At 30.8% G+C, this 16,094-nt stretch overlaps 4 protein-coding genes across 4 annotated transcripts; 3 read left to right on the top strand and 1 right to left on the bottom strand.

Moving 5' to 3' along the window:
* The first annotated feature begins 3,383 nt into the window (after positions 1–3,383).
* Positions 3,384–5,831, top strand: LOC114174416 (uncharacterized). The gene is made up of 3 exons (XM_028059260.1): positions 3,384–4,257; positions 4,346–5,512; positions 5,623–5,831. Exons 1-3 carry the CDS (start codon positions 3,384–3,386, stop codon positions 5,829–5,831), a joined length of 2,250 nt encoding a protein of 749 aa, XP_027915061.1.
* A 39-nt stretch (positions 5,832–5,870) lies between these two features.
* LOC146888296 (uncharacterized) lies at positions 5,871–6,698 on the top strand. Its single transcript, XM_085670039.1, has one exon. The coding sequence runs from the start codon at positions 5,871–5,873 to the stop codon at positions 6,696–6,698; it is 828 nt and encodes a 275-aa protein (XP_085526165.1).
* Positions 6,699–9,478: 2,780 nt separating this feature from the next.
* On the top strand, positions 9,479–11,706 carry LOC114174157 (large ribosomal subunit protein uL10). Its single transcript, XM_028058933.2, has 5 exons — positions 9,479–9,924; positions 10,061–10,129; positions 10,607–10,705; positions 10,925–11,317; positions 11,400–11,706. The coding sequence occupies exons 1-5, from the start codon at positions 9,667–9,669 to the stop codon at positions 11,541–11,543; spliced, it is 963 nt and encodes a 320-aa protein (XP_027914734.1). The 5' UTR covers positions 9,479–9,666; the 3' UTR covers positions 11,544–11,706.
* A 514-nt stretch (positions 11,707–12,220) lies between these two features.
* LOC114174158 (putative peroxygenase 4) lies at positions 12,221–16,091 on the bottom strand. The gene is made up of 6 exons (XM_028058934.1): positions 15,801–16,091; positions 15,573–15,677; positions 14,793–14,878; positions 12,902–12,996; positions 12,657–12,782; positions 12,221–12,581 (listed from the first exon to the last, which is right to left on the bottom strand). The coding sequence occupies exons 1-6, from the start codon at positions 15,844–15,846 to the stop codon at positions 12,434–12,436; spliced, it is 606 nt and encodes a 201-aa protein (XP_027914735.1). The 5' UTR covers positions 15,847–16,091; the 3' UTR covers positions 12,221–12,433.
* Positions 16,092–16,094: the final 3 nt, after the last annotated feature.

Here is a 16,094-nt window from a genome sequence, read left to right as displayed (position 1 = left end):
CAAATTCATTCACACTGAAGCATTTTCTTCTAGAAATACTACACCTTTTTCTCATTATACAGATTTTGGTAATGATTTTTTCATTCAATACAAACTGTTGTAATCACTGTCCATTCAGTGACACTGTAGCATTTTTTCATTGTTACTGAATACATCTTTTACAGATAAGTTGTGTTCTTAATAATTTTTTTAGGGATTCATATAAAAAATGCAACAGATGCAATTACTTTATTACTTGGATTGCATACTTAGATTGCTTTTACTGCTAAAGTTTAACAGTTTGGATTACATTGTTTAACAATTTTATTTGAAATGAACTTTATCTATTATGCTCTCTTCTTATTTTTGAACCATTCTCGCAGTATGGAATGAAAATATTACCCCAAATTCAACTATCAACAACTCCTTTACTGTCAGTGAAGATAGAAACCTGCATGATCAAGCAATTCAATATTCAAATAGAAAGCCATTGTTGGAGTTGACATGTCGTGGTAAGTTTGTTCATTGAATTTAAATTTCATTGAAATTCCCAACAATGAAATTGAAATGCACAATGTCTTTGTCAATTTATCCATACTCAATGGATATCCAATGGATACACAATGTCTCATTCATCTTTATATTTAATGTAATATTTGTATTTTAAACTGGATACATTTTTATTTAATTTTGTTTAATTTCAATTTGCAGACATTGACCAACTTAATTATAAGAATGCACGAACAAGAAGGAAAGTTATTAGGAATCAGAAAATTGCAGAAAAAAGTAATATCATGCCTGATAAATCTAATATTATTTTATCTTTATTTCAATTCCTTTAATAGTTTTTGTATTACTAATATTTACTAACATTTCATGTAAAGAAATTTATGGTTCTACCTCCATTGGATCTGGAATGGTTGGTAATTCAATTGAAATCACCAATGGTCCAATTTTGCACAAAACCAACATTAACAACAAAGGTAACAATCTAACTTATAATCTTGTCTCTGTTTCACAGTACTTAAATGTGAAATAAGAACAAATTCATAGAATATGCAAATAAGAAAACTGTTATAAACTAATATATCATCATTTTATATTTCATGTCTATACTTGCAGATATGGTTCAAAGTGACTGTCATAATACACAACCACTGTTGGATAAAATTACTAACAGGTTAGATCAAGAATTTGTTGGTAGCAGCTTCATTCCTGCTTATGTGGATTCTTCTTCTTATTCTCAAGTTGTTAATCTTTTTGATGTTGAAGACAACCAAAGTCGTGGTAATTTGTACTATTAACAAAATTAATTTGAATACTTTAATTACTTTTATTGTTACAAATTCATGTTGCTAATGTTTAAATCAATATTTAGACATATGTAAGCTGCCATCCTATACCAGTGCAAGACCAAGTAAATCATCTCAATATTTAGAAGTTGTAAAATTCTGTCAGCCTTCTCTTCAAGATGCTATTACACCTATTTCAAAGATATTGAATTTTAACAATAATTCTGATGAAGATGAGAATCATGGTAATCAATAATGGTTGATTATAAAAATAAATTAATATTTTTTTTTAATTTTCCTTTATTAATAATTGTTTTTTATTTTATTTCAGATTATCTAATTGGGCATTTCTCCTCTGATTTGTATTCAAGAGCTGAAATTCAAGGTTGAACACTACTTTTTAGCCAATTTATATTATTATATTGTACATATAAATATAAATATCTTTTAATTAATAACATTTTTTTTATGTACTTAGCAAATGTTGATGTAGGGGACTGTTCCATTGAGTGTCCCGATTGTCAAGCTCAATTGTTGTACGAAGAAAGATCTGATAAATGCAAAAGATTAAAACAAGTTGATTTCTCTCTTTGTTGTCAAAAGGGAAAAGTCCAACTTCCATTGTTGAAGAAACCTCCTCAATTTCTTCAAAAGTTGTTGAAAGGTGAAGACACTACAAGCCAACATTTCTTACAATACATAAGAAGCTACAACAACATGTTCTCATTTACATAGATTGGTGCGAAAATTCATTCCTCAATCAATCATGGATGTGGTCCTCCTCAGTTTATTCTTAGTGGTCAAAATTACAATCGCATTGGAAGTTTATTGCCCGATAAAGGATCAAGTCCAAAATTTGCACAACTATATATTTATGACACAGAAAATGAAACAACAAACAGAGTTAGTGATGAAGGATTGACCCCAACCAAGGATGGAGGCACATGCTTAAGAAGACTAAGAATGTTTAGAAAGGAAGTTCACTAATCCTTCATCCCTTTCATTTGTGTTTGTTATTTTTGATTCCCTAAGTTGACTTAGTTGAATCAACTTTAGTTGACTTGTTGACCTTTGACTAGGTTTGACTTGTTGACTATAGTTGACTTAATTTAAGCCAACATGCTAATCTATGTTTATTTGCTTTGTAGGTTAATTAGGAGTAAGAAATCAATGCTAGGTGGCGCATGGTGATTGGGGAGCATAAATGATGTGGAGGAGAGAGTAAAGCAAAGGCATAAAGCATAAAGTAAAAGGCATAAAACAAGTGTACCTATGTACCTTTGGTCTCCTTTGATTTTAGCACACTTTGGCCACTTTTTGGAGACATATGAGACACATTCTTTGTCTCCTTTTGTGCTAGAACGAAATTGGCCTTGCACACACCATAGTTAGCTATTTTGTCTCTCATTTTTGTAACTTTATTTGACCTAGTTTCTAGAAGCTAGGGTTAGGTTTTTTGTAGAAACATCCTTAGGTATCTTTTATTTGCTTAGAGGCCCCTAAACTCTTCTATATAAGGGGTGCTCCTAGACATGTAAAAGGGTTGAAGATTTTGAAGTAAAAACACTCTTGTGTCTCAACCATTTGTGAGAGTTTCCTCCCTTGGGAGTGAATACTTTTAAGCCTTATCTTGCATAGCAAGTGGCGGCACACATCCACTCATCTTCAAGGTTGCCATGGCTTCTTGCCTAGCCTTGTAGTGGCGTGCTTCTCACATTTTTACCATTTCTTTCCTTTCCATGTTATGTTTTCTTCTTCCTTTAATTTGTTCTTGGCTTTCTATGGTTTATGTGCTATCCATTTCCTTTTTGTTTTGAATCAATCCATCATCTTCTTCTCTTGAGCTTTGTGAAAGGAACCTTCACATCTAGATAGTTTGCTATCTTAATGTCCAGTGGGGATTTCACTTAACTTTCTTAATCAACTCACACCATATTCAATAACCTTAAAAGAAAACAAGATAATCCTTCATCAGTTAGTCACTTTGGGTATGCCTATATACTTTATTTTTTTTATGAATATTTTTGTATATTATTTATCCTTTTGTAATTTTACACGTCTGATATACAACAATCCATATTTGATAAATCATTGATAAAAGAGTTGAAAAACATGATTGACAAACACAATGTTCTTGCTCAATCATTCAGAAGAGTAAGAGATTTTATACATGATGATGACCGTTTAGATTTTGGATTGAGGTTATTTAGACATCGCTTTAAGGATCCTAGAGTATACAATACGCCAATAGTAGATGAAGTCGCAGCATTGATAGTTGGTGATTTGAGCACCTTAGATGTAGGAAGAGACATCATTGTCAAGAAAGTTTGTGGTCAGTTGACGAGACTACATGAAACTCATACATGTTTCATTCCTCTGCAATATCCTTTGATTTTTTCATATGGAGAGGATGGTTATCAAGAGGATATTCCAATTAGAGATTGTCAAAGATATGGTCAAAGTATAAAGAGAATTCAGATTTCTTTACGAGAATTCATTGCTTTCAGAATACAAGATAGAAAGATTGAATTTGGTAAAGTTGTACACTCACGTAGATTGTTTCAACAATTTTTAGTGGATACCTACATAATGATTGAAGCCCAAAGGTTGTCTTTTATTAGAAATAATCAAAAACTCATTTGTTCCGATATTCTAAATGGGTTACAAGAAGTTGTTAACAAAGGTGAAACTCATCCTTCTTCCATTGGAAAGCATGTAGTTTTGCCAGCTTCATTTATAGGCGGCATGAGATACATGTTCAATAATTGCCAAGATGCTATGGCCATTTGTAAGAGGTATGACTATCCAGATTTGTTTATAACAATCACATGTAATGTCAATTGGCCTGAAATTCTTGATTTTGTAAAATCAAGAGGTTTAACTGCTTCAGATAGGCCAGACATTGTTTGCAGAGTTTTTAAAATGAAATTAGACCAAATGATGACTAATTTTAAGAAGAATAATTTCTTTGGCAAAGTCAATGCAGGTACACAAACTACATTTCCATCATTTTGATTTTTTACCGCCAATTATTTTGTATAATAATTATCTTCAAATTATAGGTATGTATACAGTTGAATTTCAAAAGAGAGGTCTGCCACATGCTCATATATTATTATGGTTGAGTGACTCAAACAAGTTAGAAAATGCAAAGCACATAAATGAAGTAATCTCTGCTGAACTTCCTCATCCAGATCTGTATCCAAAACTTTCAAAGGCTGTTAAAACATATATGATACATGGTCCGTGCGGAGCTGCTAGATTCAACTCACCATGCATGAAAGAAGGTCGGTGTTCTAAATTTTTTCCTAAAAAATTTAGACATAAAACTACAATTGATGAGGATGGATATCCTGTATATAGGCGTAGCGATGATGGTTTATTTGTGTTGAAAAATGGACATAAATTAGGTAATGGAAATGTTGTGCCTTATAGTCATCTTCTCTTAACGCGATATCAAGCTCATGTTAATATAGAATATTGTAACAAATCAAACTCAATCAAGTATTTGTTCAAATATGTCAACAAATGTCCTGATAGAGCCACAATGAAAATTACAGACAAAAAGAATGATTCTACAGAAATGCATATTGTTGATGAGATTAAAAGATATTATGATTGTAGATATTTATCTCCATGTGAAGCAGTTTGGAGAATTTATGGATTTGATATCCATCATAGATGGCCTGCTGTTCAGCGTTTAACTTTTCACCTACAAGATCAACAAACAATTTTGTTTAAAGATAATGATAGAATTGATGATGTATTGGAAAGGAATGACAACATCAATACCATGTTTCTAGCTTGGTTTGAAGCTAACAAAAGATATGAGAAAGGAAGGAACTTGACCTATGCTGAATTTCCAACAAAGTTTGTTTGTATGTCTCAACAAAGGCAATGGAAACCAAGAAAGCAGGGTTATAGTATTGGAAAACTGACATATGTTCCTCCAGGATTGGGTGAATGCTATTACATGAGAATCTTACTGACAAAACAAAAAGGTTCTATTAATCATGATAGTATAAAGATAATTAATGGTAAAACATTCTCTACATACCAAGAGGCTTGCCAGGAATTGGGATTATTAGCAGATGACAAAGAATTCATTGATGTTATTAAAGAGGCTAGTCATCTTGCATCTGGAAATCAACTTAGAAGGTTATTTATTTCTTTGTTAATCATGAATACAATGTCAAAGCCAAAAGTTGTTTGGGATGCAACTTGGAATTTATACGCAGATGGTATCCTATATCAAAAAAGGAAACACTTGCACATACCAGGTACTAAATATAAATAATCTCCATTCTTTATTCCATATTTTTTTATTCATGACATGTTTTTTTTTTTGTAGGTTTTCAAATGGAAGAACATGATTTACACAATTTGTGTCTCCTAGAAGTAGAAGAACTTTTAAATTCCAATGGGCGATCTTTAACAGATTATAGTTCCTTTCCTCAACCTGATCTTTTTAATTCATTCAAATTTAATAACAGGTTCATTATTGATGAACTAAATTATGATAAAGAAGAAATGGAGAAGCTACATCACTCTCTATTGTAGCCAATCACTAATGAGCAACTACATGTTTATAACAAAATTATGACAATAGTGAATTCAGATGTAGGAAATTTCTTTTTCTTATATGGTTATGGTGTGACTGGAAAAACATATTTGTGGAAACTTTTGTCAACTGCTATTAGAGCAAAGGGAATGATTGCGGTTAATGTAGCTTCAAGCGGCATTGCATCTTTATTGCTTCCTGGAGGTAAAACTGCTCATTCTACTTTTTGCATACCGCTAACAATCAATGATGAATCAACGTGCAACATCAATCAAGGAAGTCTTCGTGCTAAACTATTGATGGAAACAAAACTTATCATATGGGATGAAGCTCCTATGATGAATAAGTTATGTATCCAAGCTTTTGATAGAACATTGAGAGACATTATGAGAGCTACAAATGAAGATAATGCTGACAAACCATTTGGTGGAAAGGTTGTTGTCTTGGGCGGTGATTTTAGACAAATCTTGCCAGTAGTAAGAAAGGGATCAAGGTATGATATTGTGAACTCATCAATTAATTACTTTGATTTGTGGCAATATTGCATAGTTCTTAGGCTATCACAAAACATGAGGTTAAAATGTGCTGTTTCAAATGAAAGTGCAATACATATAAAAGAATTTACTGATTGGATTCTTAAAATTGGAGATGGAAATATGAATTTGAATGAAAGTGGTGAAGCCAACATTTCAATACCAACAGATCTTCTAATTCAAGAAAGTGAAACACCTTTACTTTCTTTAGTGAAATTTGTTTATGGTGGTCTAATTGAAAATATCATGAATCCTGGCTTCTTTGATGACGGCGCTATACTTTGCCCTACAATTGATATTGTTGAACAAGTAAAGACTTCATTTTATCTTTGATTCCTGGTGAAGAACAAATTTATTTAAGTTCAGACACTCCTTGCCAATCTGATGATGATCAAGAAATTCAAGGTGAGTGGTTTACACAAGAGTTTCTAAATGATATCAAATGTTCAGGAATTCCAAATCATGGCGTACCAATTATGCTTTTAAGAAACATTGATCAAGCAAATGGTCTTTGCAATGGTACAAGTTTGCAAGTTAATGATTTGGGAAAGAATGTTATCTCTGCTACTGTCATAATAGGCAAAAATGTTGGTGACAAAATTTTCATTCTAAGAATGAACTTGACACCTTTTGATTCCAGCATTCCGTTTAAATTTCAAAGGAGGCAATTTCCAATATCCTTATGCTTTGCAATGACAATAAACAAAAGTCAAGGCCAAACTCTTTCTAAAGTTGGACTTTATCTTCCTCGCCCAATTTTTACTCATGGACAATTGTACGTAGCAATTTCTAGAGTCACAACAAAGAAAGGACTCAAAATTTTAATTTTGGATGAAGATGGAAAAGTAAGCAATACAACTACCAATGTGGTTTACAAAGAAATATTTGAAAATCTTTGATAAAAGGTATACAACTTACTTAACAAAATTATTATAATTTGTCAATTATTGTATCTTTAACTGTAATTCCTTTGTTTGTTGCAGATTATAATATGCCATAGTGTATAGTATACACTTTCAGGATTTTTTTGATAGCTGCAGCCATATTGAAAAGTACATGGTCATTGATACATGTTTGAATTGCATTATTTGTTGTCCAGTCATGGATTGATATTTTGAACACTATGGTTGCTGCAGTACAAATATTATAACAGTTATAAAGATTCTCAATTGTTGTTATTTTAATTTTTGTTCGTGGCTTTAATGTATTATGAAGAAAAAATATCCACCTACATCTTCTTATTCGTTACTGCAGTACAGGTAGCTTTATTGTTATAACTCTTTTATGTATAATGAATATAAAATTTAATATGTAAAGTACATGCAGTACAGTTGTAAATGCTTTATGTTTCAGTTTCTTTATATATTAAAGTATCTGCAAAAAACACATACAACATATATTTCAGTTACTTTACAATTACAGCCACTGTTTGCACGTGAAACTGAATTTGTGCTGCCACTTTCAGGTAAGATTCCTTTTACACGTGATAATCTTTGCTCTTCCATTCCCAACTTCAACTTTATCATTCCTTCACACTCCTTTTCAGTTACCCATATATTTAAACCTTGACTTTGTTCTACAATTAGGGGAATGGAGATGGAGCAAACCAGTACAGATGGAGCAAACAACAGAACAATTCTTTGGAACTTCAACACAATCTACATATGCTCTCAGGTATGCTGTAAATTTAACCACAAAAATACATGTTTGTAAAGCATTGATATTTGTTGTTGTATGTGTTTTCTGCTGTCAACTGTATCATCGTGATTCGTACTGTATCAGCTACATTAAGATGTTCAGATTTTTCCCACATATATATGTTTGTGTTTATGTTTTCATTTCGTTGTAGAGATAAATTTGTTCTTGTTTTTACTGTGTTTATTAATTTGTAGCCATTTGGATTTGTCGATTGACATTTTGCTATTGCTTATGAACACAAATTAGTTCCACAGTGGCACTTGGTAGATGTAAATGGTAAGAGCACGACAGTTACCTATAACATGGATTCAAATAATCCAAAAATCACACAAGGTTGGATTAATATGAGAGATTTGTATGACATCAAAAGTGACTCTCACATGCAGTTTCAGTATTTGGGAAATTCTTTATTTCACGTAATCGTGTTTAAAGGTGGTTGTACACCAAGGAGTTTGTCAACATTTATGTGTCGTATCAGTCATCAAGAAACAAGATCTATATTTTCAGTCAAATTGACAAAGTATCAAAGCAAAGCAAGTCACTTGGTATATGCCTTACGAATTCTTTTTATCATTTCAAGTATTATTTAATATCAATTTACATATAATTAAATGAAAATAATTAATGCACTAACAATAACATTTGAATCATATAGGACTTGCCATCAAAGTTTGTCAACTTCATTCGGGACAAGAATGTAGAAGATGTGTTTCTTATAGGCCCAAAACTATAGTCAATTGCAAAATCCTAATATCGAATAAGAATAGAAGTTCAACAAAGATAAGTCAAGGTTGGAGGTTATTTTGTTCTGAAAATGAGTTAAAAGAAGGTGATATTGTTGTCTTTCAAGCAGACAATGATTTTATCGAACCAAATATTGAAGTCTTTGTTAATGGTTATTGTTGTAATTAGATTAAACATATTTCTATAATATTATTGTTCAAAATAGTGTATTTCATGACTTATGTTTATTATCATGTCAATAATATCATTATTTAAGTTTAACATTTTATATATTTAACACATTTATAATTTATTATCAATAATAAAAAATCAAAAAATTAGTTTCACTTGAGGACAAAAACATATTTAACTCCTTCAAGAATTATGTATTTCAAAAATTTTGTTCCAAAATACACTGCATATGTTCTGAAAACCCTGTCCCAAAAATTCTAAAGGTTCGTTCCTGAATATTTCGAGAACACTTCAAAAGTCATCTTTATAAAAATAAAATAGTCATTTTAAAATAGAGAATTGCATTTAAAGTGAAGAAGGGAAAAGCCCAACAAAATAAATGTTCAAAGCCCATTGGGCCTTTATATGAGCCGTCGGATTTGTTGCATGAAACGATCCCAACCGTGGGATTTAGGTTTCTCAAAAACCCTAATCTCATAAATCCACCCCCATTCTTCCGTTGTCGTTAGTTCGCTTCCGTTTCTTCCTTTCCCACTCTTCAGCACCTCACCTCAACGAAGCAGAGGTTAAAGCGACGGCACCGTTTTGCTGTCCGCCTTGACTGAGCCAGAGCCCCGTCTTGGCCCTCGTTTTTGCCGCGCCGAACTTCCGGTCACAGACACCGTCGTCGTAATCAGCATCATCATCAATGGCACCGAAACAAACCAAGGCTGAGAAGAAGATCGCTTACGATGGTAAGCTGTGCCAGCTTCTGGAAGAGTACGGTCAGATCCTCGTGGTGAACGCCGACAACGTGGGATCCAACCAGCTCCAGAACATTCGCAAGGGTCTCCGCGGTGACTCCGTCGTCCTCATGGGTAAGAACACCATGATGAAGCGCTCCGTCAGAATTCACGCTGAGAAGACCGGCAACAACGTCTATCTCAGCCTCATTCCTCTCCTTGTCGTCAGTTCCCCTTTCTCCTCAATCTGTTTAAGCTTTCGCCCTTCTCTTGTGTATATGCTTGTTGTGTTCTTTCAATCAATTTCGGTATTGGTTTTTGAATTGTTTTGCTGAGAGAAAGTGTTTTCCGTTGAATTAGGGCAATGTGGGATTGATTTTCACTAAGGGTGACTTGAAGGAAGTCAGTGAGGAGGTTGCTAAGTACAAGGTAAACTCATTCTTTTTTATTTTTGAACTTTATTTTACTGTATTTATTTTATTGCATTCGATATTTGATAGTGTGTTTTTTTTCTCTGTTTTCTATATATAAGTGATTTTTTTTAATTAAAGGATCATATTGCTGGCTTAGTGTATAAGGGTTTGGATGAGTATCTTTAGGCTGAAAAACAAGTGACATAAAATAGAAGTATTAAAGTGAATGATGCTATATTATCTTGCTCCTGATTACTATGCGATTCAAGTTGCGAATCATAAGTTTGATTTTTTGTACAATTTAAATGCGTAAGGTTGGACCTATCCAAATATGTTGGTCGAAATTGTAATGAGTGGAGAAATTTGTCATTACGTTTGTTTGGTGTTCTTTTGTATTTACAAATGATTAGTTTAATATATTTCAATTGTGTCTGTGTTCACAAGATTTCAATTGAATGTTCATTAAAAATTTTGCTGTATTTGATTTTCACAGGTCGGTGCCCCTGCACGTGTTGGTCTGGTTGCCCCAATTGATGTCGTTGTTCCTCCTGGCAACACTGGTCTCGATCCATCTCAGACCTCTTTCTTCCAGGTTGGTATTGTTTTATAAACTATTTTTAGAATGTATAGATGTGGTGAAAGTGCAAGAAAACCATCAGTTGTGTTATAGACAACCAAAATCATCTTTCAGTCTTTATATTTAAAAATACTGTATGACAAAATTATTTTAAATACAGTTTTCACAAACTACCTAACAGGGTGTGAGCTTGGGTTAAAATATGTATGTTTATGCGTATTCTCTTTATTTTAGGTGCTTAACATTCCAACCAAGATTAACAAGGGTACTGTGGAAATCATTACCCCTGTTGAACTCATTAGGAAGGGGGAAAAGGTTGGATCTTCTGAAGCTGCTTTGCTTGCCAAGCTTGGGATTAGGCCCTTCTCATATGGGCTTGTGGTCCTCTCTGTTTATGATAATGGCTCTGTGTTTAGTCCTGAGGTCCTTGATCTTACTGAGGATGACCTCCTTGAGAAATTTGTTGCTGGTGTCTCCATGGTTACTTCTCTTTCGTTGGCTATCTCGTACCCAACACTTGCAGCTGCACCACATATGTTTGTGAATGCCTACAAGAATGTTCTTTCCGTTGCTGTTGAGACAGATTATTCTTTCCCCGAGGCAGACAAGGTCAAGGAGTATCTGAAGGTAATAATGTTCTTAACATTTTGATTATCTGAAGCCGTGCTATCCCTATCCTTTTATTTACGAATTTTTATATTAAATGCAGGACCCAAGTAAATTTGCCGTAGCTGCTGTTGCTGCTCCTGCTGCTGCTTCTAGTGCTCCAGCTGCAGCAGCTAAGGAGGAGGAAAAGAAGGAAGAGCCCGCAGAAGAATCTGATGATGACATGGGTTTTAGTCTGTTTGATTAAGTATGTAATGCTCGTTGAGGTTGCCTTTCAGGTTTTTCCCATTTTTTGTTAGAATTGAGGACTGGTCTTTCAATTTAGTTGTTATAGTTTTCTGTTTTTCCTTTTCATCTTACATTGTACTTCCTATTTTAACTATAAAATTTCACAGTTTTAATGTTTAGCATATCTGTGCCCCGTTGCTATTTTAAAATTTGGCTCTTTAATTGTTAAGAGCATGGTAGTTGAAATGCGCTTCGATACCCTGGATATCCTATATATCTTATCGATAATCATTTTGTATCATAAATCTTATGATTCATGAACATTAAAAAAGTAATATACAAAACCTATAAACATTTAAAGATGTAATTATATAGGATAAATTATGTTAATATTATAATGGTTGGATTTGTTTAGGTTGTTTGATCCAATTTCTTTCTTAAATGGAAAAGAAATATATGGGTTCATATTTGATCAAAATAAAATAGATTTTTTGGGTGCAGTCAGTGGTGTATTCAGTGTTTTGATAGTAATTTTTTTCTTTTGGTTCTAGTAGTAATTTTACAGGAAGTTCCCATTTACTAAACGGGCTAATATTTTAGGTTAAGAACATCTAACCCACTCCTAGAATTATCTGTCTTACTCATGAAAGTTAAGGAGTCCAGTAGTGACAGAGTGAGTTGAAATAAATATTATAATTTATAAATAATTTTTCTTCTATTATTATCAACCAAATATTGCAAGGAATGAAAGCATATTGAATATTTTACAGTAAACATCAGGAAAGAAGTTATTCCTGAAGTGCATATATACTGTAAATTAGTAACACTTTTATGGCACTGAGCAGGACATGGAGAAGGAATGGTATAGTTCATATGAATAATCTATATATGAATCTGTGGGTATTATATTCATTTGTTTTTCTTCTGTGAATGTTCTTTTTCCATTTTTTCAAACAAGCTTCCATCGTAAGCAGCTCGAATAGTCTCTCTGTGTAGTAAACCATTACTGTCTTTGCAGAGAACATAAAGGGCTTTCCACTCGGAGAAGCTGGCAAGCCTGCATCAAAGTGTAAAAACTTCTGTCATTCATACCGTTTTTATAAATGTAAAGTTTATTTGATAATTTTGATACCATCCGCTATAGTCCTTCGCTTCTCTGTTTGCCTTCAGCATCTCTCTTAGTTCATCAGATGTTAGAGCATCTGGGTGTGTTCGTGCATGCTTCCTGAATATTTCTTCAAATTTTGAAGGAACAAACCTACAACACAACACAAGTAGTCAAATTAATACTTCTTTTACTGTTTTCAGAACAGATACTTCAAAATAAGAATTTAAATAATTTCAACTTTTTTTGTGGAAAACTGAAAAACTATGTACCTTCCTTCACTATCATAGACACTGGAATCACTTCCATGTTTTGCTTTCTGAATGTTTTTTACTTCAATTGGTAGCAGTGGAGAAGGAAATTTGCCCTACAGCCAAAGAAACTTCATCAATATTCAAACATACCAAAATTACTATACACTATTAATATAATAAAAATTATTTATAATTACATGAAAAATAAAATTTCTCAATATGATTTTCTTTAAATCTTTAATATATTGTTTTTTCATTCATAAAATTTTTATCGGAGACATTATTAAATAAAAAATTGAATATCACCAAAACCAAATACTTCTTGCTACACCAAACAGTCTCTTGTATATATAGCTCTCGTTTTTTCCCATCTAAAACAGATTAAGCAACTATTCGATGTTTTTTTTATCTTTTAAAAGTAGAATTTAATTAATAAAAATCCGTGTTAAATAATTAAAATTTATTTCTAAATCATTTAATTTGTCGTATAAATAATAAAATTTCTACTTTTTATGAGAAAGCTTCCAAACGAAGCATATTCCATGGAATTGGAAAAAGATCATCACCATCAGCATCCGGATAAACTACAATTGATTGCACCTTTACAGAAATAAAGTTTTATTCAACATGTATTTGAAAAATATAAATATATTATGGATGACATGACACGTTTATAAATTAATGATGCATGTATTCTGAAAATATAAATATTGTTTCTAAACTATTTATCTTTGTTTATTAAAATATAACTCCTTATTCTCTAGTACTAGTACATGTGATAATTTTGTTTTTTAAATTTAATTATAATTTTGGTTTCTCTATTATCATTTAAATTCTACTATTTTTCTTCTTCTTTTAATTTCTATTTAAAATATTTAAAATATCATTTAAATTCTACTATTTTTCTTCTTCTTCTTTTTAAGGGGTCTAGTTTATTTTTTCATTAACGGGTAAGATGATTGTTATTTTTGTCATTTTATTTATTTGTCTGTGTGTCAAGAAACATGATGTTTTATTTGATTAATATCAAATTATGTTTTGATTAATATAAATCGATAAATAATTTTTATTATACTAAATGAAAATATGTTAAATATCAATAAACATTATATTAATAGTTGTGACAGGAACAATTCTTTGATCTCTATAAGTCATGTAGAGGAGATAATAAAAAATTAATCAACCGTAATATTATTTTTATATTAATTATAAAACTTAATATTTATACATGTGTATACAAATAAAATAAATGACAAAATAAGAAAATAATTATAGAAAAAGAAACAACAATAATTTAATTAAAAAAATATAAAAGTTTGAATATTTAATAAATTAAAAAAACTAATAAAAAATCAATTAAAATAGAAAATTTATCATACATTTAAAATTTGATTAATTAAATATTTAACTAAAGTATTAAAATTAGCATATTAGATACAATAAACATTTGTTTAAGTCCAAAGTCATTTAAGTCTGCATTTGAAAAGAAAAAAATTCTTGGACAATCATTTTATAACTTTATTTTCAAAAAACAAAATCTCGTAAAAGTTATTTAACTTTATATTTTGTTATATATATATATATATATATATATATATATATATATATATAAATAAAATAAATTAAGAAGTTTCTCTTATAACATATATGTTATATCTATCATATGTTTTATATTTTTCATATTTTTATATTTTCTACAAATTTTTAACATTCATAATATATCATAATGTAATTATATGATTTATAATATTCTATATTATAATATAATTATTAAAATTTCATAAGTTCACATTTTAATTAAATTTACAAAATCAAAATATGAATTTAAACAAATATATAATGTATTTTAACGACGAAGCCTTCAAATATGACCAAAAATTAGTGAGAAAATAAAAATTTGAGAAAATACCGGGCGAGTTTTACTACTGAGACTAGCATTGATGAAAATCGCTGCAGCGGATGATAATAAATATCCACAACCTATTGCACGAAATCCTGCAATTAAATCAAATTCACCAAAACTAAATTATATCTTCAACAATAACAATTTTTTAATAAACAACCTTTTAGCAACCCTCTCTAAATTCATTTACTTAAAATCATTTTAAACATGATTTACTTATAAGGGTTATTATGAATAAGATTTACTAAAATATAGATTCATAAACTGTTCAAAACTAAATATATAAAATAATATTTGTATTTATAGTTTGTTACGGATTTTCAGCCCATTATTTTACGACAAGGATTCAATATTTTGAATATGGAAATAAAAAAAGTTTGATAGATCTAATACACCTTATTAAAATAATTAAGGATAAACTGCAATAGTTTCCTAGAAATTAAATTTTAATACGCACTTGTAAAATGAGAATTGCGTTAAATAAAATTAAATATGTTTTTAGTTTTATATTTTAACGTAAATTTATTGTTATTTAAAATTTAATGCATTTTAATATTTAATTTTAAAAATAAATAAATAAAATTATTTTAGTTATTTTTTCACACGTTTTATATTTGTTTATCTTAATATTTATTGATAAAAATTTAGTTAAGAAAGCTTAACAGATACGAGGTTGTATATGAGACATGGGTTAGATCTAAACAGCATTTTGTTTCATCAAAATTTAGTTTTAAGGAAAAGACAGAAAACAGCAAAAATGCAGAAAGAAAACAAATTTAATTTAACCTTGAAAAGTTTCCCATGGGTAAATGATTCCATCCTGGTTTCTGTCGAAAAACTCAACGTGTTTCTGAAGAACATTCTGATCGTGTGGTATTGGTTTCTCATCAACTGCACATTAAACTCATCAATCATTTCTTAAAAGTTGGCACAAACAAAAACACATGATAATCTACCATAGAAAAATGGATCATAACATGAACAAAACAACAAAAAGCTAAGTTTTTTGGATACCCTTTGGATTGTTGCTATGATTTGTGGAAGAAGATATGGCAGCCATGGTTGTTTGATAAAAGGGAAGAGTATGGAAAAGTAGTAAAATGAGTGTGTAATGAGGAAGAAGGAAGAAGAAAGAATAAAAAGAGAAAGAAAATAACAAGTTTTTGAAGATGAAGATGAGATAATAATGAACACATTTCGTGAGTGAACTCCGTTTTATAAGTTTTGGGAAAAAGCACTTTCGGTTGGGAGAGAAAGCAAATGAGATTCCTTCATCTTCTTCACACGTTATCACTTTTTAGGTTTGTT

This window comes from Vigna unguiculata, chromosome 2 (genome assembly GCF_037176805.1).
Source record: "Vigna unguiculata cultivar grain cowpea cultivar isolate G323 ecotype 2 chromosome 2, ASM3717680v1, whole genome shotgun sequence".
Taxonomy (NCBI): domain Eukaryota; kingdom Viridiplantae; phylum Streptophyta; class Magnoliopsida; order Fabales; family Fabaceae; genus Vigna; species Vigna unguiculata.
The sequence above is the reverse complement of the archived record's forward strand: the minus strand, read 5'-3'. Positions and strand labels throughout refer to the sequence as shown.